The following is a 27,503-nucleotide window of genomic DNA, read 5'->3' as shown; positions in this document are numbered from 1 at the left end:
CCTTACAGTCTGGTCCACGTTAGAGTCACACGCAGTCTGCTAACTCTCCCAAAGATAAGGCAGCAGTTCAAAATCTAAACACGTAGGCAGGCAGCCTGACTCCACAGGAGTGCGGATACTGCAACAGTGAAGATGTGGCTTCCCCAGTGCGGGGTGGGAACAGAATTCCTCCTCGATGGTGCTCACATCCACAGTGCTGAACTGGACCTTAAATACTATTTGCTTTCTTTCCCATCCCTTTATATTCACCCAACAACACATTTACCGAATTCTGTAATGGGCTGAGCATCATGCTAGGTGCTGATATTCAGGAATAAAAGAACAAAGTTCCCTGCCTCCCTTGTTCAGAGGAATCCATGAACACGAGACATGAGCAGTTAGACGATCCTAGATTTACATGTCTCCAAACTTCAGAGCTGACAAGTTCTTAGAAGATCCCAAGTTTATTCTGACAATAGTTCCTCAGTCTTTGCAAGTAGAGCTGCATAAAACGATACCAATTTATACCCTTCATTCTTTCTTTGCCTCATGTTAAAAAAGAAACAGTCAAGTATAACTCTCCTGCAGTTTTACTAAGCCCCATTCTTTATCAATGCATCTTCTACTAGGTAAAGATTCAGTGCAAGCTTTCCTGAACTCCCCCAAATCTTTAATAACACAAAATGTTACATTAACATTTTTTTTATGAATCACAAACTTTGTTTACACTGGCCAAAACCACCAACGTTATCTGAATGGCCTGAATGAAATCGCACATCAAAAATAAGTTATTGTATAATTTAAAAGTAACTAAAAGAGTGGAATGTTCTTAACACAAAGAAAAGATAAATGCTTGAGGTGACAGATACCCCCAATTTCCCTGATTTATTACACGTTGTATGCCTGTATCAAAACATCACATGTACTCTGTACAACTGTTATATACCCATTGTTATAAAGGAAGAAATTAAAAAGCCAGACAGACAAAAGCCTTCAAAAACAAAAGTAAATCAGATTTGTGCTACTTCTTAGCCAGCTATCATTTTTGTTCTCCCCAAAATCACACTCCCCAGAAAAGCAAGAAAAGAGTGTCACATTAAAGACATCTGGCTGCTCTATAGGGAGGAGCGGCACAGCCCCATGTCTGGAAGAGCCCAGAGTGGCCTGCCCTGCCTGCGCCAGCACCCGCGTCTCTCCAAAACAAGCCTCAGCTGACTTCACAGTCTTACAGTTATATGCCACAGGCTTCTGGGGTATATCTAGGAAAGCAGCCACAGAACTAAGAGCTGAGATTTTACAGTCCACTTCCCAAACTGAGACATTTATTTTATTTTAACAAGTCATTACTTTGGCAAAGCCCTTCCCAGCACGGCATATGACTGACACCTAAAATTCTCAATCAGCACAATGCTAACATCTGAAACCAATTTTATACGATAACTTCCTCCTTGTTTTCACGGCAAAGAAAAAGAAACATTCTCCAATTATTATTTTTAGAAATGATACCAGCCAGTATTCCCCTGCAGGCAGGCACTCTGCCTGGGATGCAATGGTGTTCAAGGACATAAAACAAACTATTTCTACATAGCTTGTTAAGAGCCAAATCTTTGATCTACATGTCACCATGGAGTGTTACAGACCCAGGTACACTTTGGGCCAGTCGTGTTGTGAATTAATACGTTTGGACACACATCACTGAACCCTTACGTGGTGTGGCAATCCTATCAGCAGAGTCAGTGGCCTTTCAGCCTCACATCTTGCTACCAGATTTTCTGCTACCAGACCCTCCCTCCAGAATGTTTGATGTTCTGTAACCTGCCCTTGGGAAAACAACCCAAGTGTGTTTATGACTGGCAATATAATGCTTAACACAGGCTATAACAAGAGAGGACCCTTTGGTAAACAGTAGTTAAACTAAGAAGAGAATGGGGGAAACAGGAAATGAAGACATAATCCTTGCAGGGAGCACCCTGAAGATGATGGAGAAAAATGCTAACACAGGGTCACTGTCCCTAGAAGAGTCAGAGCTGTGATCCTTATTTGAAGACATCAAGGACTTTACAATGTACTACTGAACCAACGACGGTGTTTTTTGGCAAAAGAAACAAAGAGAAGCATCATTTAGAAGATACTACTATAAATACCTAAATACGGAGACACAGGGAATTAGGTCTTAGAAACTAAGAAAACAAAATGCATCTTAGGTCAGTGCGAGTCAAACGCTGGCTGTATCACACAGAGAATAACAGACAAGTCAAGACACTGTGATTTAAGGGTGGTTTTCTTCGGTAGACTTTCTACTGTAGCCCATGTCTAGTGCCACAAATTACCAGGTGCCTGGGGTGTGAGGAATTTTGAAAACCCCAAAGTAGAAGTATTAGCAGTGCATTCTTACTTTGGAAGCTTCCAGCTACTTTTCAAAGAGAAATCCTGGAATGCACCAAGAATGAATGGGATTCCATGGCATTAGGTGTGCTGGAGCTAACCAGTGAAAAAATAAACCTGTATAGGAAAGACACGGAGAAAGTGTATTCTGTTCTTCTTTGCTAACTCTTCTAATGGGGACATTTCCTTCCATTGATGTCATTTCTAAAACCACCTCCTGGAGTCAGAGTTGGTGAAGTCAGGCAGGCTTGGGGTGGCCTTTCTATGAAAGTAGGGCCCCCAGCCCTGGGAGAGTCTGCTGAGAACCAGGGAGAGGCCCAAGGAAGAGCAGCAGAGCCTATGCTATTTACATCTGCCTGGAATCCAGGGCCCAGGGCAGCCTTCAGGGACAGGGATAGCAAATATTTGCTACACATGCCACATTCCCTACTGTGTGTCATGGCAAACACTGGTAATCAATTACCATGCTATTTCTTATGGAGACCATTCGTAACTTCCCAATGTTTCTCAAAGTGCTCCAGGATTCCACCCCCAATTGTTCAGAGTTAGCAATCAAAATAAACCTTTTTGCAGCTTTGCTTGAGGTTATTTGTACTCCACTGCCAGCCAGGGCAGGAATGCTGTGATGAAGGGTAGGGGCGTTGGGCCGGCGTGTTTCCTGTGCTGTATGTACGTCCCCCAGAGGTCCAGTGGCACAGTGATAACCAGAATGGACAGCAACTTGTGGATTCTCAGACATGAGACACAGCCATGTCCTTCTCTGCCAGAGACACAGCTGTCCCTAAGACTGCGTGCTCAGACTCACCTTAGGTTTCTTGGGTCACTGTTAGTAGTTCATTTTCATGTCTAGTGCAATTCTGTATCTGTAGATGGCAGAATTTTAGAAATGAAATGGAGCTATGCCTGTGTGTGTGTTTCAACGTGCACAGCCAAGGGGCTCAAAGGGAAAATCTTGGTTCCACAGCAGCTCTGTGGATTATGTGCTCTAGAACAAAGGGTGGGGGGGCAGGCAAGGTCATCACGAACTCCTTCCTACCTCTGCAACCTCTCCAATTACACACCATGGAACCTGTCCTGTACCAGAGCTGTTAAAAGGAACCTGCTTAAGAATTAATATTTTGATTACTGTTCTGTGGCAGCTGAGAACCATTGCTCTCTACAGGCTTCCATTCAAAGCAAGAGCTCCAAGCCTCTAGCACAGCCCTAATGCAGCGAGTGAGTGACAAGTGCCGAGCTAACGCTTGCCCCTACTGGAGAGGAAAGGAGAGCTCCACGGGACAGGGCTCCCCTGCGCTCCCCATGACTCCACACTAACTGGGCTGTCCAACAAATGCCTCCAACTTTTTCTCAGCGGTACATTGCCTGCCTATGTTTGTTATTGTTTGATTACATAAGTAAATACAAAAAAGGGGTATCCTTCACTGAGGACACGAGTTCAGGCCCACCACCCTCTTAGGCAAGATGCTTGGGGTGAGAAGTGTTCTGGATTTGGGGATTCTTTTTGGATTTTGGAACATTTGCATTATACCTACTAGTTCAGCTTCCCCAAATCCAAAATGCTCCAATGAACATTTCCTTTGAGAGTTACGTCTATGCTCAAAAAGTTCTGGATTTTGGAGTATTTTGGATTTGGGATTTTTGGATTAGAGATACTTAACTTATATTAAGAAGCAGAAACTTATCAAAGAGAAATGGCACCTACAAAGCAGACACATGTTCTCTGTTTTTACACTACTGTAAAGAACAAAGTAAAGTATTTACAGACCGAAGAATTAACCCCCAAATCCATGAAGTGATGTGAATGCAGAAACTAGCTCAGAATTTAGGAATAGGAGATTGACAGCAATTTAACCTGAAATTGAGCAACCCCTCAATTTCAGAATACCCAAAGGAATCAAAAGAGGAGGGGAGAGCCTCAAAATTTTTGTAAAGAAATGCTCAAGGTAAAGATGTTCCAGTTAGAGGAAGCAGCGGTGCCCGGTTGTGAGACTCCCAGCCACTGTCAACCTGCCGGCTTGCACACCTGTGCGTTGGCCACCAACCAGGGAACCTGCAGATGCCTCCGAGGACCTTCCTATGTTTGCTGATGGCATATGTCAGTCAAGAGCTTGCCAAAGATGGACACACAATTTGCCTGGACTGGAACTGAGGGTGCAGAGAGGTCTAGGGGAGAGGAAGGGTGAACCAGGCTCACAGGGCCGCTCCCTGGGTCGGCAGAGCAAATAAACACAGGGTTGAGCGAATCATCCATTTTATAGACTTCGAATGTATTGTACTTTTGTGTGGTTTTATGGATATTTGATTGGAATGCTTTTCATTTTCTAAACCTTGGGTTTTTGTTTTTAATGAGCATGTTCTATTTCAGTAATTTTTATTTCAATTTGATTTGTGAAACATATGTGGGGAAACTGAAGAACTTTCAGGACAGTTTCTTATACAGGGAACCTTTAAACTTACATAAAGTGTAAATGATTGATCAGATATTATTAATAGTTCCCTTCTCTCAGATAGGACCAAATCTTCCAGTGGTTGGCAACTGATTCACTGCAGGTGTAAATTATTATAACCACTTTGGAGAGTAATGAAGGGTGAAAATGTTTCTACCCAACAACTTGGTAACTTCACGATTATGTGTCTGTTCTGGAGACCTCAAACACAGGCACAGGATGTGTGCCACAATATTTTTAAAATAATAAAAAATTGGAAATAAACATTGTCCAATGGTATAAAAACAATTAAACTGTGGCGTATTCATAAAATGGAACATTATAGCAATTAAAATGAAGAAATAGTATATATTATTCATGAATACATACACACGAAGTAGGGTTATAAATACACACACATGTTAAAAATAAAACCATACACCATCTTCAGAAGAGTGGTCACCTTCGGGCATCAACCATATCTATAATTTTTTTTTTTTTTTTAAAAGAGGGTGAATATGGCAAACCATTAGCATTTGTTAAATATGCATAACTATTACCTTCTGTACTGGTTTTTTTTTTTTGAGACAGAGTCTCACTATGTCCCCCTTGTTAGAGTGCCATGGCATCACAACTCACAGCAACCTCAAACTCTTAGACTTAAGCGATTTTTTGCCTCAGCCTCCCAAGTAGCTGGGACTACAGGCACCTGCCACAACACCTGGCTATTTTTTGTTTGTAGTTGTCACTGCTGTTTGGCAGGCCAGGCTGGGTTTGAACCCATTAGCTCTGGTGTAACTGGCTGGCGCCCTAGCCGCTGAGCTACAGGCACTGAGCCACCTTCTGTACTTTTAAATATTTAAAAGTTTTCTAACAAAAATTAAATAATCAACCAGGAAAAAATAGTTTATTCTATGACTTGAAGAGAAAATTATCAGATGTTTGGTCACTTAGTTTTTTAGAAATTTTGAGAATGTCAATTTATTAGAACTTAGAATGTCCATTCTGGTAATTAGGTTTAGGCTTCTAATAATAACAGTATTTATAAATGTGCTGACACATTCTTTTACTATCTCCCCAACACTGAAGTTTGTTTTGCTAACTTAACTTCAGAAATAACACAGCCTGAATACACATTTGAATTACAATGCTCCATCTTCAGCAAATTTTGTGGCTGAACAGGGTACTTGTAAATGTAGCTCATTTCAACCTATTAAATTACTTACTGGTAAAAATTGGCTTGCTTATTGAAACCTCTTGGAGGAAAGGATTTTCCCCCAACTACAAACAACAATAGTGGTGATAGCTTCATCTAAAAATACTCGAGTTCCCTTATTTCAAAACAGAAGCTGTTCATCAACCATTTACCTTTCTTAGGGAAGCAATGTAGCAATTCAAATTTTATTTAAAAAAATGGCTCAACTCACACATGCCCACTTTCTAGACTTGACTTCAGCTGGTGACGCCAAACGAGCATCTCCCTGGGCGAGGATGGTGCACACGGTGGGTGCAGGGATGAGAGGCAGGGCAAGGGAGTGGAATCTGACTTTCTCTAGGCCTCAGTCTTCCCAAACATAAACTAACTGTGCTCCTGAGATCAGGTTTAGGACCCCACCCTGAAGCTAAGGGGCAGCATGTTGCTCATCACAACCCTGGAACTTCTGCCATAAAGGGGTCCTTCTTCCAATTTCTGATGCTGATGGTAGCAACTTTCTTGGTTGCCGCCCCCCCCCCCCCCATCTACAATATAGCCTCCTAAATTACTATTTCTGCCTCTGAGATATCCTGTGGTTCAATACTACCGAAATCCTCTCTACTGTTCTGAGAAAATAGCATCACTACTTAGGAAGATAAAAATGAATCCCAGGTCAGCATATATGTTAACAAGCAGAAATGTGTTCATGCCACTGTTACAAACACAGTCGTCTCCGTTACCACTGACTGTGACAACAGCTAACATTACCTGTCCCATGTTCTCTGTTAACTGATAATCACAGCATCTCACTTAACTTTCATCTTGTTTTACAGAGGAGGAGAGAGAAATCAGATAGGCTAAGTAATATGCCCCAAGTCATGGAATCAGAAAATGGCACCCTGCCTTCCTAGGCTCCCCTTTGGCTGGCTTCGAACTGTGCAGAATGTGTCTTATGATTATGATTTGGCTTCTCTTTACTTCAGAAAAAATAGTGTCACACACATTATGCTATAGTTTACAATGATTATGAGGGGTAAACATAATTTAGGAGAACTGCAGATCCCTGGATTCAAAGGATTTTGGAGATGGTCCACTTGAAGGAAGGCAGGCTTCTACTGAACTAAAAGGTTACACCCCAAACAAAGGTTCCAAAACTTGTCCACAATATTTCAGATTTAGTCAGTTCTCCAAGTGCCAAAGAAGAGGGATGAATTGTGTGCTGATCCGATCTGTGGGCCTGCGTACCCCCTGCTGCTCCCGCAAGGAGGCCGGGCACCTGGAGAAGTAGCCTCACCACAATGTGTGTGGCGAGCTCAGGCCCAGGCTGGATGCTACGAGGCAGAGGTGGCAGTGGGGGCAGCTGGAACAACACAACAGGTAAGGCTGGCAGGGAAAAATATGCCCCAAACTGGGATCACTTGACAAAGGGATTAAAGGAAGAGCTGGCAAGTCCTCAAGAACCAATCACCCTTTGGGGGGGACACAACTGTGGTTTGACTGCCAGAGGCAAAGAGTCTTTAAATGAATAGTATTTTATACTTCAGATCCAAAATTTGATGTTCATTTTCATTGCACTGGATTTTGTAATAAAAGAAAAAAAGAAAGAAAGATGAGGAGCCATCAGCTTTGAGATGATGATGCCCCTTCCTGGGCCAAGGTGGAAACATGCATGCTTCTGTGGGCTCTGGCCAGAGAAGCCAGGAATCTCACCAGGGCCAGGATCACCGTGGTTTCAGAGTCACAGCCTAAACACAGATGCTACTAAAAATATCTGCTGGCTTATGGATTCATGTTTGTTTTAATCGCTCAGGGAAGAGTAAAAAGCAGAGGGGACAGGGGACCGGGACCCTAATTGACTGCTGGTGGTCCCACTGCTTTGACCAAAAGCTGACTAATATGAAATGCATCCCTTGTGGTTTTTAAATGCAGCAATTTTATTTTTTATAAACAGGAAAAAAATTTTCAAGGTAAGAGGGAGAATAATGTACTATAGAAAATGTGGGTAGTATTTGTATAAAGGAAAAAATAAATCAAAGGAAATCACTCCAATCCTACCGAATAACTATTTGTCTGTCTACCTACCTCTATATAATATACCTTTGTAAACTTTTGATCAAATTATTACAAAGTTTTATATAATAGCACCTCCTTACCTGTGGAAGGTTAGTTCCGAGACTCCTGAAACTATGTCAGGGGTCCTCGAACTGCGGCCCGCGGGCCAAATGAGGCGGTGTGATGTATTTGTTCCCGTTTTTGTTTTTTTACTTCAAAATAAGATACGTGCAGTGTGCATAGGAATTTGTTCATAGTTTTTTTTTTTTTTTTTTTAAACTATAGTCTGGCCCTCCAACGGTCTGAGGGACAGCGAACTGGCCCCCTGTTTAAAAAGTTTGAGGACGCCTTGATTAGACAGTACTAAACCCTGTGTATACTATGTTTTGTCCTATATACACACACATATGATAAAGTTTAATTCATAAGTGAGGCACAGTAAAAGATTAACAATAACTTATAATAGTTCTTTTTTATTAGTTATTATAATATTATGTAATACAAGTTACATACATGTGGTCTCTGTCAAAATATCTTATTGTACTACATTGGAAGTACAGATTGAAGGGTGAGTTTTAATGGGAGGGTCCCTGGCAGCTCCACCTTGTGACTGGAAGTTTCTGAGCCCTTGACAGATAGCACAGCCTCCCCAGGCACACAGCAGCCTGTGCTGCGGCCTCCACTTGCTTCCTTTTTTCCAGCCGGAACGACCCTCTGTTATTTAGTCTTTCCCAGGCGGTGTCTTCATTGCTCAAAAGTTTAAACCTCTAACAGATTTCCTAAGAAGCCCTACACATTGTATTTGGGAAAGATCAGCTTATATCAACAGTGTAAAGCTGACCTTTTAAACACTGCTAAAAGGGAGAAAGAAAAAAGTACAAACCAGAAGTGAAAGTGTTTAGTAGATGGGAATAGAGCTTAACTGTTGGAAAAAAGAGCCAGTTTCTGGATGATGGCATGAAAGCATGACATCAGCTCTCACTAGCGCGCCTAGTTTTGTTTGTCCAGTGAGTAAAGCATCCACTGTCTTAGTCACACAAACACACCTAGAGGCGGGTCACTCTTTCCTCTGTGCCCCAGGGTCTGATGACCCTGTCAAGGAGCTTATGACAGACTTGAAAATCATTTGATTTTTATCTGCTTCTCCCACCAGGACCATCTGCTCCAGGCTTATTTAACCATCCTCAGAATTAGCCAAGAGTCTGTCCCCAAGGAGAAGAGTCTGCCCCTGAGGAGATGTGACACGTGCCTAGGAATCCCACACCAACTTGCCCGTCACCAACTGTGTTGCTTCGCTGACGGAAATGCCAGGTCCTGAAAGCTTGTGATTTCTTACTGCTTCAACCTGGGATGATACGCGGATCTTCAGCCTCAAGGCCAGGGGATAAGACCGGGACTTCGAGAGCCTGCGAAGTCCTGAGACTCTGGTTGTCTTGAAGCTTTAGATAGGTAGGAGGGAGAAATGGACAAATTTCATTTCTACTTATTATTGCTTCTGCCATTTCCTCTCAGCCCTTATCACTTAAGAGCAAAAATGTCAATTTGAACCTACCATCTAGTCAAAACTCAGTGGCAGCAGACCACACCAGGTACTTAGAAAAAAGTCTAAAAATATGGTCACAGAAGTCTCGTACCCTCCCTTTTACTGGCTCTTTCTCCAAAATCCTAACATCTAACAAAGTGGGGACCTGAAAATCCAGCGCTCACTCTCTGGTAGCTGTAGCTTTAATCAAACACAGGACAAGAAAGAAGAGGACATCTAACTTTTTTTCCCTCTCAAATCTTCAGGCCCCTTGTCTGGCCACTGCCCTTCTCCCCGTCTCCAACTGCAGCTTCTCATTAGGGGACTGGGATGGCTGGAGCACTGAGGTCTCCTCTCTCCCCTTCCTGTTCCAGCTGCTTTGCTCACAGTTGTGTGGAAAACTGATGGCTTCTTTTGTCTTTAATTCCACTACTTTAAGCGTATGTTTCTCCAAATTCATGCTCTGATTAAACCATTCCCTCTCTGCACTACAAACACAGGAGGGCCTCACGGCTCCAGAAACTGAAAGATCGGCACGCAATACAACTTTAACCTCTGTGTGTGTGTTGTGAAGGGAGGATTTCTTTTTGTGGGAGGACTACGGGAATCGATCCAATTAGGATACACAATCCAAATAAAAGAATGAATGAAAAGGACTAATTGAATTTTTAGCCACCTTCCCTGGATGTCTTCAAAATGTGTCTAGGACCAGATGGGCAGTTGGTAGAGAGGACAACAGCTGACCCCCAGCCAGGATAGGTGAGATTCCTGAATGATTTAAGTAAGCTAGAATCAAACATACTCAGAAAGCAAGTAAAAACTCACCTTCCCCGAAGCTGATCTCAAAACATACTGAAATGTAACATGAGAAATCTAATACCTAAAATCCTTGGTTTTAGAGGCCAGAAAAAGGCAGGAAACATTAGGCACAGCCATCCTCCTTATCTGTTTAAAATATCTGATGTCACCACAGACAACAGTATCTGTCAACCTTGCTCACTTATTTTGCAAACTCTGATGCTCAGAGGACTGGCTAAGTGACACAACCCGTACACCTGCTCCTGGGCAGAATGTCCCTGACAGGAGGCTTCTCTCTGCACTGACGTGATTGCTGTTGGCACACACAGTGGACACACCACCTTACTTTCTCCCTTCAGAAGATCTACTCCTTACTTTTCCCAGGACTTAAAAATCATGTTAACAATAAGCAAATACAGCAAGGCCAGATGCCTTTTGTGGTCAGATGGTTCATTGTTTAAAAAGCTTCAGTTTAAAATCCAAAAGATTGTTAACAGATGCAGTTTCTGGCTGGAGACTGGGAAAAACCTCATTCAAACAAAAGAGTATGTTGTGATTGGAACTAAAAAGGGAATTACCTTTAAAGATAAGAACCACAAACATTTCCTATTTGAAAATACCCCCCAGCCCCACCAACAGAACCTTTCCGGGACCGTTCATGGAAGTTAAGAGATGTGACAGTGCCTTGCTGTCTGTGACAGACCACGGCTGACTAACCAGCCCGGTGACTTTCACAGATGTGTCTGGACTATGGACAAGGCGACAAGAATCTTATTCTCTTTGAGTAATTTGAGATTACTCAAATGGGCAAAGTTCTGATTAATTTATTTCTAATCATTTTAGCCCCAGAAATACTTCTGCTGCCTTCATTTTGGCTCTGGAAATGGTTTTTTAGCCAGCAACTTAGAGAAGTTTCATAAATGGACAAAGAGCCCAATAAGCAGTGGCTGCTGGACAGGAAAAGCCACTTGGCTGAACACAGCTTGGCCCTGTCCTCGGGTCCCTGTCTCACTCGCCTCCACAACTTCTGTTCATTTTTACATGGAAAGCTTGCTTTTCACCACTCACGCCGTCTGTTGCTGTTGGCTTTAGCGGGCCCTTACCCTACGGCTTCACTCTGTGTGGGAATGTCTGTGATGCTCGGGGTCCTAATCTTGAAAGGAAAACGTGTGGCAGGCACAAGAGTGCAACCTTCCCTCGGCTTGAGGAATGGATGTGGTTTGGCACAACGGTGATAAGCCTGATTTGAAAAGGTTGCACAGGAGATGTTCCAAGGAAAACAGTCTGTTCCTAACTCTGAGGACGCCCACCATGGGGCTCCATTCCGAGAGTGGGCAATGGAGCCCTCGGGAATCACATTCTCTGAAGAGAGGTAAACATCATCCTTTTCTAGTTAGATTTTTGTGTCCTCATATTTGTTGTGTATTTCCTAATTTGTAGCAGTGCCTGAAAAGCCCTGTTTCTGACCAAAGGCACAGAAAAGTTTCAACAGTTAGGAGCTCTAATCAAGAAAATCATTAGTCAAGCAATGCTACCATCCATTGTACAGTGGGGCGCATCTGACAAGCCCCTGGGATTCCCAAAGAGTTCAAATGGCTCCTCCCACCCAGCCCTGCCATCACTATGTCACATAAAGAATCTGTGTTTTTGGAATAAGGCCAGCAGAAGTATGTTCCTGAAGATCTGTGCCATCTTGCCCACTGCTGGTTAGAGGGGCCCATCTGTCCAAAAAATGGGATTCTGAGGCCAGTGGCCACACCCACACCCATCCGCCGACAAAAGCCAGCCCCATCATGCACGCTCGAGGTTTGCAAGGGGACAAATAGGCCTGGAAATTGAAAAATGAGCAGCAGCTGCAAGCCCAAGTTCATTACTATCCTCCTGGGTTTGCCTTTTCTAATGTGAGGGGCAGTAGTTTCCATGATTAACTTTCAATTGCTGTCAAGGGTGTAATGAAATCTGGGAAAGAAGAAAACTTTCCCCTCAGTAAGCTGCTCCTATTTTCCTGCCCATTTCTTTCCTCTTGTTGCATATTCTCAACCCCTACTGCACACTGTTTCCTAATTTTGAGAAAAAAATCTGCACTAAGATGAGTCAAAATAGACATTGTCCTCCATGCACATGGGCGCTGGGCATTTCTCTTTCTTGGTTCCAGTCTCTAAGACGGAAGTGGGAAAGTCCCCTTGTCATCCAACACCCCGTGTAACACCGGTCGCAGTGCTGGGCACAGTTCAGGTTCGTTGTTAAAATTCGTTCTCAGTATATTATGTATGTTTCTTGAGCCACGACAATTGGTTCAAAGAGATGTTTCCTAGTCGGTAAGAGAAAGGACCAGAGGAGAAAAAGCCATTCATTTTACAAAAGCTCTCAAAGCTTCAAAGTGGGCTGATCTGATAAAGGCCCAGAGATCACAGGAAGGGTCCCAGATGAGCACGTCTCTCAGCAAAGGCCACCTAGTGTCACCAATTATGACCGCTCACGTGGAAAATTAATAGACTTTACAATTTTTTTGACGGTGTTCAGTATAATACTAATGACAACTCAGTGGTTCAGTCACCCTGAATTCATTTCAAAGTGTCAGAGGCTAGAGTCACAAAGACAAGTAAGACCTCGGGCCACACCCCCAGAAGCAGAAAGCTCGGTGGGAGGGCCACACACACATGCACACACACACGCACACGTACACATGTGCGCACACACATGCAGCCCACGCAGCTCCTGGGGGAGGCAGGGCACCTGCACTAGTAATAGGAGGTGCTCCAGGAGAGCGGCCCGCCAGTGCAGGAGGCAGCCAAGTGGGGACAGAGGTGCTGAGAGATGCTGTGGGGCAAACTGAGGCCCTGCAGATGGGGCAACCCGACAGCAGTCACTGACATAGGTGTCTTGAAAAGATACTGGATTGTTACAGTTTGTTCCTGTCCCCCTAGGTCAAGAATGAGCAACCTAAGCGTCTGCTGCCCGCCGCACAGAGGTGGCCGCACTCTCAGGCCCTGGCTCTACCTTCCCACTTATCCCAGCTCAGATGTGTCTCTGCTGGGACAGAAGGAGCGGAATTAGTCCCCAGAATGACCTAAGACCCTGCGGATGAGATGGCAGAGTAAACTTCACATCAGGAGTCAGTCGCCATGGAGTGGCGCCTGCACTGTGGGTGCTAGAGAAAGCTTTTGGTGCTTTACTGTCCCCAGCATCCATTCTCCCCACCTCATGAGGCAATAGAACCTCCAGTGTCTATGCGGAAAGTGACCGCTGGGAATAAAGATTTGTTCCTTGCTGTGGGGTCTGGCCAAGTAACGAGCAGTGGGAGGTGGGGGGAATCTGGTGTCTAAGTCCTGGAACGTGCCCCTGAAAGTGGAGCTGGGGGATCTGTCCCTTCCTTGCCTTTTGGCTCCTTACTCTGCAATGTGAATGAAATGGTTGGAGAGCCACCTTGAGGCACAAGGACAAGGCCACACCTAAGAGACGGCAAACAAAGTTGTTAGCTAACGGCCCAGGCAGGCAGCACTATGAACCCACAACACTGGTCCTACCCCTACCTGTGTGCAAACTTTTATATAGAGAACAAAGAACGAATGGGGCAGCGCTGCCCTGTGTAAGCCAATGTTACTTTTGGTCTCAGGTATACACGATTACAGGTAACAGTCACAAGCATGGAGGGGTCCAGTGATGTGCTGCTGAAAATAACGGTGACGCGCCAGGAGTTGGCACTTCACTGCAGGGAACACCTCAGCACAGCACACCACCTTCCATCCGGCTTCAACGTTATAAAGAGCTGTCTGAGTTCTGGCAGTGAACTAGGAAACCAAAGGGAATAAAAGACGGTAATTTCCTGGTTAACCGTAATCACAAGAAACGTCTCACCTTTTTCTTGCTGCAGTATATTTGCCACTTTTTCTCGGCTGGAAGTGCAAACATGGCTTCCCTGTGTTTATCTGTGAGGTCAAGTTCATCCTAAGAAGAAAAAAAATAATTAGTGCTTCATAGGTTAAATGTCATTCCTACAGAGAAAGTTATTATTACCACCAAGGACAGGAAAAAAAAAAACCCACCAATACATATTTAAGTGAACTTGAAAAAGATGAAGAAGCTTAGTTAAGCATCACTAAGCAAGCAGAGGGTCCCTGGCAGAGGACTCGGCGGAGCCACCACTGTGGCCCTGCACTGCTGCCTGCAGCTGCACTGGATAAAAACAAGAGTTTGCTGAGATGGCTTCACACGCGCCAACTCCAGGCTGGGCCCACAGGATGTGGACATGAGGAGATGGGAGCAACGGGAGCAAAGCTGGGTTGTGGTGACAAACTTGCTGTATTTGGGGGACGACAGGCAGTTAGCCAAAGCCTTGAGCTGATACAAAGGATTATCAGATAAGAGCTCTGAGAGGTAGGGAGGGACCAGTTTGTAGAAAGCCTTACATGCCAGACTAAGAAGTTTATTCTCTTGAACAAGGTGAGCCAATGAAGTTTTGAGCAAGAGAGAGACACATTCATTGCATAAACCTTGACTAATGTTTGCTGAAGTACTTTCTGTGTAAGCATTTTCTCATTTACTATAGTTCTTATGTCAACCCAAGGAGGCCCACTCATTATTGCATCCATGTTTGTAACACAGCCAGGGGAAATTTAGACTGAAGATTGGACAAGTCGCTTGCTCAAGATGAAACACCTGGCAAACCGCAGGGCTGGGGTTTGAGCCCAGTGCTGACTCCAGAGTCCAGACTCAGCCTCCCAGACCCATGCTTGGAAATGCTGATTTTGTAGTGGGGTACAGCTTAGAGTCAGCGCTGGGCTCAAGCCCCAGCCTTGCAGGAAGGCGGTTTATAAATACTCATAATTAATAAATAATAATAATGGAATAAATACAATGTGGTTAGAGAAATGTTCTTGGCATTTAATAAGAACGCAATCTACAGTCAACACTATTATTGGTATTGAGTATTTAGTGCATTTGTAGTCCCACAGGGAACGTTATGTAATTGAGGGTGGTAGGTTGGTGGGTGTGAATAAGATTTTTTAAAGTAATAATTAAAGGACAATAAGGTTTAGATCCCTGAGGAGTACAGACGAGGTGCCCCCGACTGGCCTCTGCGGACACCTGCAGTGCTGCCTGCCACACTGGTGGGCACACGGGCTTGCAATATTGGCTTCACATCTTACCCTCCTACTTCCAGTTAGTCAATAAGTCCTATTATTTCTTCCTTGAAAACCCCTGTTTTCCTCTTTAATTCCTGAGATGAAACCACCCACATTTACTTAGGCACAATAACTTCTTCCTTGGGTTCTGGTGACAGCTTCCCACATTCCTCCTTGCCTTTCTAATCCTCCCTACTGGGAAAGGCTAGAATTCTCCTAAAGCAGTGGTTCTCAGCCTGGCCCACACCACCATCACCCGGAGGGCTCCTTCATCCCCCATCACTGGTGGTGAGGAGAGAACAAGCTGGGGGTGTGTAAGGATTCACATTTCTACAGTTCCACGGTGTTGCACGGCCTGCAGGCAGGGTCCACACGTCAGAGCCCCTGCCTTAAAAGCCAGGTGTGGTGGCTCAGGCCTGTAATCCTAGCAATCTGGGAGGCGAAGGAAGGAGGACTGCTTCAGCTCAGGAGTTTGAGACCAACCTGAGCAAAAGCGAGACCCCATCTCTACTAAAAGCAGGTGTGGTGGTGTACACAGGTAGTTCCAGTTACTCAGGAGGCTGAGGCAGAAGGATGGCTTGAGCCCAAGAGTTTGAGGTTGCTGTGAGCTACAACACCATAGCACTCTACCCAGGGCAACAGAGTGAGACTCTCATCTCCAAAAACAAAAAAATAAAAATAGGGCACCTGGGCTGTTTTGCCTTCCCAGTTCTAAATCTTCTCCTACAAAATAAATTATCCCTTCCTCAGCCTGTCTTTTGAGCTTTTCCATTTATAACCTCCATCACTGTACCAGGCCAAGTCCTAGTTAGACCCGTACACCCTAACTTGTTAGCACCCACACCTTCAGGGCTGGGCTACAATCTAGTACCAGATAGGCTAGCTTCCCTGAGGAAGCTCTGGGTTTCTTTAGTATTAGTAGTAGTAGTAGTAGTATTTTGTGAAACAGGCTTGTCTTGTTGCCTGGCTGGAAAGTAGTAGCTATTTATGGGTATGACCACACCTCCCTCCGGCCCCCAACTCCTGGGCTCCAGAGATCTCCCTCTTGGGCCTCCTGGGTTGCTGGGACTACAGGCCATTGTGCCAGCCTCAGCTGGGGAAGTTCTTAATCTCGTTAACCCTCTATTTCCTCACTTCCCAGACAGGCACATCACGTCTCTTGCAAAGCTGCTGTGAGAATTGGCAACACTAAGTAAACTGGCCGCAATGCCTGGCCCAGGGGTGGTGACTATGCTGTTGTTATTTCATCTTTAAACACAGTCACTTGTTATTTTCTTTTAAGAACAAGGTAAACAGGTCACTAAAACACACACGCGCGATATTACACCCTAACCACAAGAAACTGCCTGTTAAGAATTTCAACACAGGGATAAGCAAGCAACAAACAAAGGTTTTTACAGAAAATTCCAGTAAACGTGTTAAAAATGCCAGAACTTTGGCACACAGCTGTTGTATATGTGGAGTAATTATTTCTCTTCCTTTTTAATTTCCTGTTATTCACACCTGCTCTCATCTATTGATATGGGGAAAATAATAGTGACATAAATCACTTCTCAACAATCAGGTCAGTTATTCAGACAGCTCAATAATGCATTGCTTAGTTTTGGGAAAAAGCTTCTGATCTGTGTGAGAGAGAATAGCGCTATAAATAACGCATCCTTTACTATACTGCACACAGTCTTTGCTAACTGAGCAGCGGCATGAAGAAACACGTGAATCCTAGAACCCAGAAAGTCACAGCAAAGGGCAGGAATATTACTACCCCTCGCTGTTATGAGTAGACAACTTCTGCTGCTTCTGCGATGCAGAAATGGACCGACTTTAAATTTAGAGAACACAGATGATTCAGGGGCAGGTGATTTCATACACAAAGAGAATTTTTGTAGAGTAAAAAGAATTTAAGAATTGCTAAAGGGTCTCTGGATTTAATTTTGGATTACAAGAGGAAAATGGGAAACAATAAACAGACACTGGTAACAGTAATGGCTAACGACTATTGAACACTCTTGTGCACTTAATAGCAGTGTTTTATATGGATTAAAATGATGCATCTTCATATCAGTCCTATACAGTGGGTAATATTATCCCATTTCCCAGGGAGTTGTAGAGAGGTTAGTAGCTTGCTAAAGGCAACAAAGTTAGTGAATAGTGAAGGAGCAACTTGAGTCCAGACCGGTTACAGAGCCTGTGTTCTCAACTACCACACTGTTCATTCTGTTAGCTCAACAGAGAGGCAGAGCCATGGCACCGAGGGACACAGGAAATGTATCCACCTGCGTGTCTGTCAAAGAAAGGGGGAGGGAGGTTGTCAGACACCACTGGGTTCCAGCGCTGGCCCTTATGAGTTATGCAACCTTAGACAAGAGGTTACTCTGAATTTCAGTTTTTTCATCTGATGACACAGTAATAATATATTCCTAATAATTTTCTCAAGGATTCTTTCACACAACCAGAAAAAAAAAAATCTGTTTCAGTGTCTGCTAAATGCTAAGCACTCTCATAGATACAGGGGACAAAGAGACAGCACAGGGCCAGCAGAAAGAGAAGCCCACTCGTCACCTCAGCCCAGGGACCATCACATGTTGAGTGAGTTTTGAGAGCCCACCTGTTGTGGGGAAAGGTGGGACAGGGAAGGTTTCCCAGGGAAGTGAAGTCGGCACTTAGAGATAAATAGGAATTGAACAGGTAGAAAGCACTGCAGACAGAGACCAGCAGCTTTGAAGCCACCGTGAACTTTGCTCTTTATCCTAAGAGCAAACAAAGGTCATGGGTGGATCCTGAATGAGGAGGTGACATGGGCTGGATCAGATGACAGCTGGGAGTGCCTCGTAGGCACGATGCCCAGAGTGTGAGAAGACCCCCACCCCTCTGTTCCAAAAGTGTCTCTGCTCTGACTCATTCATCACAGTAACAAGCTGAATCGACTATCCCAGCCCTAAGACGTCAGTCAACACTTTCTCGCTGTTCTACCCATCCCAGGATGAGGGCCAGACATTGCAAAGAATACAGAGATGAACAGCAGGCCCTGATTTCAAGGTATTTATAATCTAGTGGGGAGACAAGATGACAGAAGGCCTTAGCATTTCCCTTTCTTTTCAAGATAAAGTCCAAATTCCTCCGCAGGTAAACGTTCCTCGTGACATGGCTTTGCTGACTGGGCTCCCCCACACATACCTTCCCTCCTCCAACAGCGGCTTCTAGCGTTTCTGATCACAAGTTGCCAACGCCTAGCACTTTGCACATGCTGTTCCCCTTTCCCAGACAGCCCTTCCGGCTGTGTCTGAGGAGCAGTCTTGTGCACCCAGGCTCTCCTCTAACAAGGTCCCGGCTGCCCCCTGCAGCCCGTCACTGAGCTTCACGTTCAACGGTTATACTTCTTGGCACGTTTGGCTCCTACTGTGGCCTCACTCCCAGAGGACAAGAACTCAGTTGGTCCCTAAAACTACCTGACCTGGCAGGGAAGCCCAAAACAAAAGCAAAAAGGTGGGAAGAATATAGGGAGGACGGAAGGCCGGGGGGAGGAAGGGAAGGAAGGGGCACTGTAGGTTATGGTGACGATCAAAGCATTTTAAAGACTGAAACCTATTCTTTTTTTTAAGGTGAAATGTACATACAGCGAAATGTACACATCTTAAGTATTCAGTTTTGGAGTCTGGCAAAGGTGTGCACTGAAGTAGTTGTAGCACTTAATACATCAGAAACTGGTGGCACCGTTTTACACTCCCATAGGGGATACATGCCAGGCTCCAGTCACTTCTCATCAACACCACAGCAACATGGTGCTATGTCTTTCTAATGTCAGCTATCCCAGTTTATGGGACATGACATCTCAACATGGTTTCCATTTGAACTTTCCTGATGACAACTGATGATGAACATACCTTTATATGGTTTTATTGGCCATTCATACACTTTTTTATGTGAAGTGTCTTTTCAACTCTTTTGCCCATTGTTATTGAGTTGTCTGCCTTACTTTCATTGATTCAAAGGAGTTCCTTATTCTCTGGAAACCGTCCTTTGTTGGAGGTGTGAATTAAGAATGTTTCTCCTACCCCTTCTCATTTTGTTGACAATGTGGTTTGACCACCAGGTTTGGTTGTTTTTTTTTTTATTTTGATGAGGTCTAATTTAACTTTTTCTTAAAGTTGATGATTTTAAGCCTTCTCTAAGAAATCCTTGTAACTCACAGGTCAAAAAATATATTCTGTGTTTTCTTCTGGAAGCTGTACATTTTCGGTGTCAGCTTCCATGTTTGAATCTATAGTTCATTTCAGAGACTCCACCCTAGGAAACATACAGTCTCTCGTTAGTTATAAACAGCTGGATCGATTGGGCCTTGCCTCTTCTAGTATTTACACTTATTTAGACACTTTGATGAACAAAGAAGGAAAAAAAACATAGTTGATGGAAGGAGGGAAAAGAATGGAATACAAACGAATTTGAAAATGATTCTGACAGATTAGTTTATTTAAGCTCCAAGACAACTTCAAAGTAATATTACAGGAGACATTTTATTTTGATAATTAATTCAACTACTGAAAGAGGAATCATGGGAAAAAAAGCAATTAAGATCACTGTATCACAAATGGTATCTCTTTACAGGAATTTCTTAGACAAAGTACATCTATAAAGGCAGAAAGCTAATCAGTATTGTCTGAGGCTAGACTCACAGCAATTCTCAACCTGTGGGTCGCAACCCCTTTGTAACAATGAAAATCCATCCTGCATATCAGATATTTACATTATGATTCATAACAGAAGCAAAATTACAGTTATGAAGTAGCAACGAAAATAATTTTATGGTTGGGGTCACCACAATATGAGGAACTGTATTAAAGGGTCGCGTCAGTAGGAGGCGTCAGGAAGGTTGAGAACCACTGGGCTAGAGGAAGGAGAAGAGTTACTGCTCATGGGCGTGAAGAGAGACGGGGCGCTAGAGATGGTCTGAAAGTACAGTGCTGTGGGCTGGACCTGGTGGCTCAGGCCTATAATCCTAGCACTCTGGGAGGCTGAGGTGGTTGGATTGCTTGAGGTCAGGAGTTCGAGACCAGCCTGAGAAAGAGGGAGATCTCATCTCTAAAAATAGCTGGGTGTTGTAGCAGGTGCCTGTAGTCTCAGCTACTCAGGAGGCTGAGGCAAGAGAATCACTGAAGCCAAGAGTTGGAGGTTGCTGTGAGCTGTGACACCCTGGCACTCTACCAAAAGCATCAAAGTGAGACTCGGTCTCAAAAAACCCCCCAAAACAAACAAACAAAAAAAAAAACTACAGTGCTGATGGCTGAACAATCATATGCATTTATTCAATTGCAAACTGTATAAGAAGTGAATTCTATTAATGTAAATTATCTCTCAATAAAGCTGTTGTTTTTTTTTTTTTTTTAAATCATATCTCCTTGTGGGAACCCCAGAAAAACAAACAAAAAAATTCTATGTGGACATAGAAGAAAGGAAAGAAAATTTTGGTCAGACATTAGATAACCCACGTTGTTAGTCTGGAGGAGCAACTGATGAGAAAGACCTTGAAGAAGGAAAGAAAAACTGCGCCCCCTTTAGAGTAAGTAGCTCAATCTTGGAAATGCTGCAATTTCACACACAGCTCTTGTTTGAAATCAAAGATTATTTCTATGAAACATGCTTACCTTTCCTTTGAAAATTACATAAACTCTCTTTGTTTGTATTCCATTTAGGCAGAGGCAGGGAATATTTTCCTCAAGGTCCCTTCGTAATTCAGTTAAGAAATACGTTAACACCAAAAAGAAGCCTAAGGAATGAAGGCTCTTGGTTTTCCTGGTTTTGTCCTTAAATGCGGCTCTGCTGGAAAGCAACGTGTATTGCCCTCTCACAGTGGCTTCCCTGTCCATAGCTTCACTTACTCTCAGTCAACTCAGTCGAAAAATATAAATGGAAATTTCCAGAAGTAAACAATTCATAAGTTTTCAGTTGTATGCAACTATGGGGGTCGTGATGAAATCTCCCTCACCCTGCTCAGGACATGAACCATCGGCACCCCACACACTGCCCACCCTGTAGTCACGGAATTCACGGGCTCCTGACATCCAGCCATCCATGTCCTCATGGCCCAGGGATCCAGGGTCACCCAAAGCACATGACCTTCCTCCTGAGGACATATCAGAAGGAGCTGCATGCTGTCACATTGCCTGGGCCATTCTCCTCACTTCTCACCAGACAGGCTTTTTATCCTCTCAAGCCATCACAAGAAGGATGAGTACAGTACAGTGAGATATTTTGAGAGAGAAAGGGAATGATCACATTCGCATAACTTTTATATAGTGTGTTGTTGTAGTTGTTCTATTTTATTACCAGTTACTGTTGTTCATCTCTGACTATATCTAGATTATGTTTTATCATACGTGTGTATGTACAGGAAAAAAACACAGTATATACAGGGTTTGGTATTATCTGAAGTTTCAGGGGGTCTTAGAACACCCCCCACCCTGCCCCCTGTGAGGGGGACGACTCTACCAGCTGTGCTATGAGTTAACAGTCAAGTTTCCTGCTAAGATTAACAAACAAATGTAATTAGTCCAGCCTCAGGAAGTAGCCCAATTGAGTCTAGATCTCAGTACACCTTAGACTTGAGTGGCCTAATTGGCCATAGAATTTTTTTCATAATAGTCTGTCTTGGATATGGTTCTACAAGTCAACTAAAGAAAAATGATTTAGCAAGTGGTAAAAGGAAAAACCTTTACAGAAAGCACCATCCCTGCCCATAGAAAGCTCAAGTTTCTTAAAAATTACAACCAACAAACAAAACCCTAAAGGCTTTTCTTCTTGGAAAAGCTATTAATTATACTTTTATAGTTTATAAAATATACATTTTATATATTTATGATATCTTGGAGAGAATGTATTAATTATTTTTTTGGTAAGAAGAAAGGAAAGCGGAGGGAAGCACAGCTGTGGGAACTGAAGTTCCAGGCTACATCCCTCACAAAGAGTATTATTAAGCCCCACTTCTAAAAGATCCTGTACAAAGTAGTCAGGTGGGTTCCACATGGTAGAGTAAGGAGGCAGCTCCAGAGAGAAGTCTCAGTCAGAAAACAATTGGTGCAGCACAAACCAATCTAAGAGAATAGACTGATTTGCTAGATAAAGCAAGGAAGGGATTTTGAAATAATATACAAAGAGGGTCTTGAATGAGCCGAGAAACTAATACTTGGAACAAAAACTCAGTTCATGAATTTTAGCTAGATTGAATATGGGGTTATTTATAAAACCTCCAAAGCAATATTTAAAGTATTTATTATTTGAAAAGCTATCAAATCAATAGATTTTAAAGAACTGAAAGTTTCGGGATCTTTAAGGAACTCAGAATTCCTATTTCTAATGAGTTAAGCTAACTCTTTACATAAACACACACACACACACACACACACACTCACACACATGTATTACAGGGGGGCAGGGGGCGGCGTTGCCAAAAAAAAAATGTATACACAATTTAAGAGATCTTGTTTGGAAGTAAAATTGATCATTTTAAAAATTATATGAATGACAGGTACAATGAAGGTAAGTACCATGTCTAGGTCCACTCAACCAATCGTTACTGTTTGAACCAATTCAACTTCAAACAGTAACACAGACATAACATCTCTTAAAATGTGTGTACATTTTTTGGGCACCCTCTGTATTTAGATAGAAGTAGGAGGACATACAAATAATGCTGACAGCAGTGGAAAATTAGAAAAATGGGGATGGGCTCTTGATGTTACCCTTCCAATTGATTCACCATTTGGTGTGTATTTGCGTTTGGGAGTTTGTTTTTTGTTTTGCCTTTTAATGGTCCTTGTCAAGGTAACATCCCTCTGACTCAATACGTAGGGTTCACAGGATTTCCAACCCTCTTATTACTCACTCATACAAGTCTAACTTTTCTCCTCCAAATTAGATACCTCAGGTGTCTGCCACAGCAGACAGGAGCAATTCCCCCGTCATCCGGCCCAGCAGAGGTTTCCCACAAGGCCAGCAGGGTGCAAGGGGCCCCGCCCCTTGAGGACATCTGCACTCACAGGGCCTTCTCTGGACCAGCCCTCCCCTCCCATTCTTCAACTCAGCACTGCCAGGACACAGCAGGCCACACCCACAGAGCCAGGGGAGCAGCCCACTGGTCAGGGTGGTGGTGATGAGCAGGACACCAAGGGGAGGAAGCCCCACAGGCATGTGCAGGGTGGGAGGGTGACATTGTGACAGCAAAAACAAATGACATAAATACTTCTATAAATGTATGAAGAAAATGTACTAGGCTGTGATAGTTCATTACATTCAAGAACATCCAGCCCCACACAGCTCGTGACCATTGCATCTGAGAGTCAGGAAATGACCACATATCTCTTACAATGTAACCACAGTGACTGCAAGAACAGTATTTTAATATCACAGGCATGGTCAGAAATCCGAAAGTTAGATAAGATTTTTCTCCATTATTATTTATTTATTTTTGACACAGAGTCTCAAGCTGTCACCCTGGGTAGGGTGACATAGCTTCATAGCTCACAGCAACCTCAAACCTTTGGGCTCAAGTGATCCTCTTGCCTCAGTTTTTCCATTTTTAGTAGAGATGGACTCACTTTTCTCAGGCTGGTCTTGAATTCATGAGCTCAAGCCGTCCACCCACCTCGGCCTCCCAGAGTGCTAGGATGATTTTTGTCAGTTTAAATAGACTTGGATTCAGTGAATTATGAATGCTCCTAACCAGTCAGGAAGAGCAGAAATAGAAAAAGCAGAGCTGTGAATGCTAAAAAAGACATGTAAACACAGAGAACTGACCTGGAAGGTCTTCAGCCTGTGAGGTCTCTGCCAACATTCTGAGTCATGACGAGACCCAGCATGGTATGACTCCCTACCACCTCCAAGGCAGGAGACGGTGTCTGACAGATGTGAGAATCCCATAAGCAAAGGCTGACTAACAGAAATAATTCTAGTTTCTTACTACCTGTGGTTCAGTATTTGAGACTACTTCCTTTTCTCCCCTTAATAGCAGGCCACGCAACCTATCCTTAGTTTGCTAGACGAAGTCTGCAGCTAAATGTATTTTATTCAGCTTTTTTATTATTCATCTAGAAACTCATTAGGGTGATCTTAACTTTTTATTAGTCTATCACCAGCAGTCTTCTGGCGATCTAAAATAAACTTTCTTCTAAGCACATGTTAGAATCATCTCCCAAAATCCATCCGTCCACCCAAATTTCCAGTTTTCACATCTATAATCTAGTGTTTCTGTTGACCAGGGTTAGCAGAGAGAATTTCTCAGCTGTGCTTTCCTAACTAAATGAAAAGACTTTGTCTCTGGGGAGCAGAACCAGCTGTAAAGTGACAGAGAGAAGCTGTGAAGCCAAGTTCCACCATCACCCCGTCCCTCCATGACCCTGCATTGCTCTTGCTGGCCCAGCTCCTCCCACACGCTGGAGAGATTTGCCCCGGGGCTCATCTGCCACATTGAAGCTTTAATTGGGTCAAAAGACAGCCTAGCACCAGGAGTCTCTACTCATGCTGGAGCTGTGCACGTAACACACGGTGGAGAGGCTCACGACAGCAAATATTTCTTAGACACTGTCCCTCTTACCCTTCCAGCCTGATATCCCTCGTGCCAGCCACTTCGGTGTGACCATAGTAATAACATTCTAATGAGGAGGATAAATAAAAAGAATGACAGCAGGTGGGTGGGGCTCAGGGAGCAGCAAGAATTACTACTGCTGCAAGAATAATTCAGAATACAAACCAACTGCTGCAGGGCTCAGCAGGCAGCAGTTCACACACCATGCATGGACGTGGCCACTCAGGTACTTACTGGGCATCTCGGGTATTAACCCCCCAGTCATCAGTCGTCCCACCATTTACTCAGGGTCACCCAGAGCTGCACATTCATAGCAGATTTAACATGATGAAACTCAAACTATCTGATTGTTAAAAGATAACAAAGGACCTTTGTCATGTTTCTTTCTATATCCAAGAAAGGCCCATCTTTCCTGGAACCAACTCACGTATGTGCGTGAGGCAATATGCACACAGGTGTATGCAAGTGAGCTGTCGTCATCTGGTTTAACTGGGTAACTATCACGCTGTATCCGCAAACTAATCTGAAATTAAAAAGTATTACACTGTATCATGAAACAAACAGCCAGCACCATTAGGATGCTTCCAAGAGAGTCATTTCAAACTGAATGAGAAAAAAAAAAAAAATTACTGCAACTTTTGTAGGAATCTCATTTCTGAAGAGAAAGAAATTCTGCTTCTTCATTGATATGCCAGAAAATCATGACTAAATGACACAGCTGGTCGATCAACACACAGCAAGGGACAATTTGAAATTCCACAGAAATTCTGAGACCTGAAGGTTGGGGTGAGGAGGATTCCAAACACAGCAGGTGAAAATATTCCAGGGCAGCTTAGAACTGACATGCATCATCTTGGTGTTGAGCAGTTACCTCCCAAAGGCCACGTCACATACATTTCATGAGAACAGATGACGCTCTTTAGATAATTTCCAGAGCATCAAGACATATTCTTATGTACAGTTATTCATACTAACTACCAGATCCTTCTAGCCATTATCGAAACACATTTTCAAAATTACACTTAAAAGCTTCCCTAAACCACACCACTCACAGAGATCAAATTATTCCCTTAGCCTGTGACACCCCCATTGACTTGCCTGGGGACACACAAGGGCCGGCAAGTCAGAGCTCTCTGCCGACTCTGTGTAATTTGCAGATGGAAGCAGACTAAAGGGCTAAGTTAAAGAATCAGATTTTAAATTGTAGCCAGAGTCTTAAGTAGACAAATACCACTCGGGGTCTCTTTAGGATTCACATTAATGAAAACCATCAGGACCAAGGGAGGCACACCATTCTCTCAGTAATATTATTAATTCAGAGATGATTTCACTGTACAGTATCTCCATTTAAAAACAAAAAAGTGTTCATTTTTCCTTCCTCCATCTCTCCATTGCCTCTTCCAGTCAATCGCCTTTGATCTAATTTAATATTAAGAAGTGCCTAGAAATGAGTGATAACTGGACTGATAACAAGGTATCTAACATGAAGTCAAAATCCAACCATCTTGGTGGGATAAATGTAAATGTAGAACAAGATGGAATAAAATGTTTTTGTGGTCGCAGCTGAAGCTTTTATGGAGTCTGCTTAGTGAATGAGAGGACTGGAAAGAAAGTTAAGAAATCATTTTTAGGCCGGGTGTGGTGGCTCATGCCTGTAATCCCAGCGCTCTGGGAGGCCGAGGCAGGAGGATGGCCTGAGCCCAGGAGTTTGAGGTTGCTGTGAGCTAGGCTGAGGCCACGGCACTCTAGCCAGGGCTACAGAGACCGTCTCAAAACAAACACACAAACAAAACCATGCTTGCCATTTTAGTGTCCTAAGCAGACAGGTCCTCAACCAGCACCAAGAGATGTATAGTTTTTACTGAGATAAAAATATACTGCCAACTCTGCTTTGATTTTTAGAAGCAAAGCAATGTTCTATTCAAAAGTGCACCAGATATGAGCAAAACCACTTGCATCAATATCTGCCTATAAGACAAGCTGTCAACTGTTCTCAGGGCCAAAATAATTTGTTTACTAAGACCTGGATTTGAGATCATTTTCTGTCACCTTTAAACTGACTGCATGTTGGCAGCAGTTCACATTTACTCCACAGGAATCCTAGCACAGCACACATTCCAGCCCTTATCTGCAGCCCACTTCCCCTTGCGATGTACTGCGTATTTTCATACTGTTCTGACCATTTTTCTATGAACTCATCAAGTTGATTTATCCAAAAATTCGACAGAGTGAAAGGAAAATCTGCTTAATATATTTTTCCTGTCTGTCAATTAATTGTATCCTTTTGCTGAAGAAAATATTCTCTTTTCACCTTCACAGGTTAAAAATAGAAACAATTTTTAACCTCATGGAAACAGGACAATGTTAATATAGATTTCTTCATTAGATTCTAATTTTGGGCTTCTGGACACTGAATATTTTGAGACTATTCTGGATAGCTTTATGG

General features: G+C 43.4%; 1 protein-coding gene across 5 annotated transcripts in view; it reads right to left on the bottom strand.

Annotated features, from left to right (window-relative positions):
- Positions 1-27,503, bottom strand: part of DAAM1 (dishevelled associated activator of morphogenesis 1) — a 193,465-nt gene that overhangs the window by 75,855 nt on the left and 90,107 nt on the right. For all 5 annotated transcript variants that reach the window (XM_053601645.1, XM_053601647.1, XM_053601646.1 and 2 more), the window contains exon 3: positions 14,216-14,305. In XM_053601645.1, the coding sequence (XP_053457620.1) occupies positions 14,216-14,305 (90 nt within the window). The remainder of the gene's footprint in view (positions 1-14,215; positions 14,306-27,503) is intronic.

The sequence above is a fragment of the Nycticebus coucang genome, chromosome 9 (assembly GCF_027406575.1).
Source record: "Nycticebus coucang isolate mNycCou1 chromosome 9, mNycCou1.pri, whole genome shotgun sequence".
NCBI classification, from domain to species: Eukaryota; Metazoa; Chordata; class Mammalia; order Primates; family Lorisidae; genus Nycticebus; species Nycticebus coucang.
Note: the sequence above shows the minus strand (reverse complement) of the source record. Positions and strands in the feature narration are given on the sequence as shown.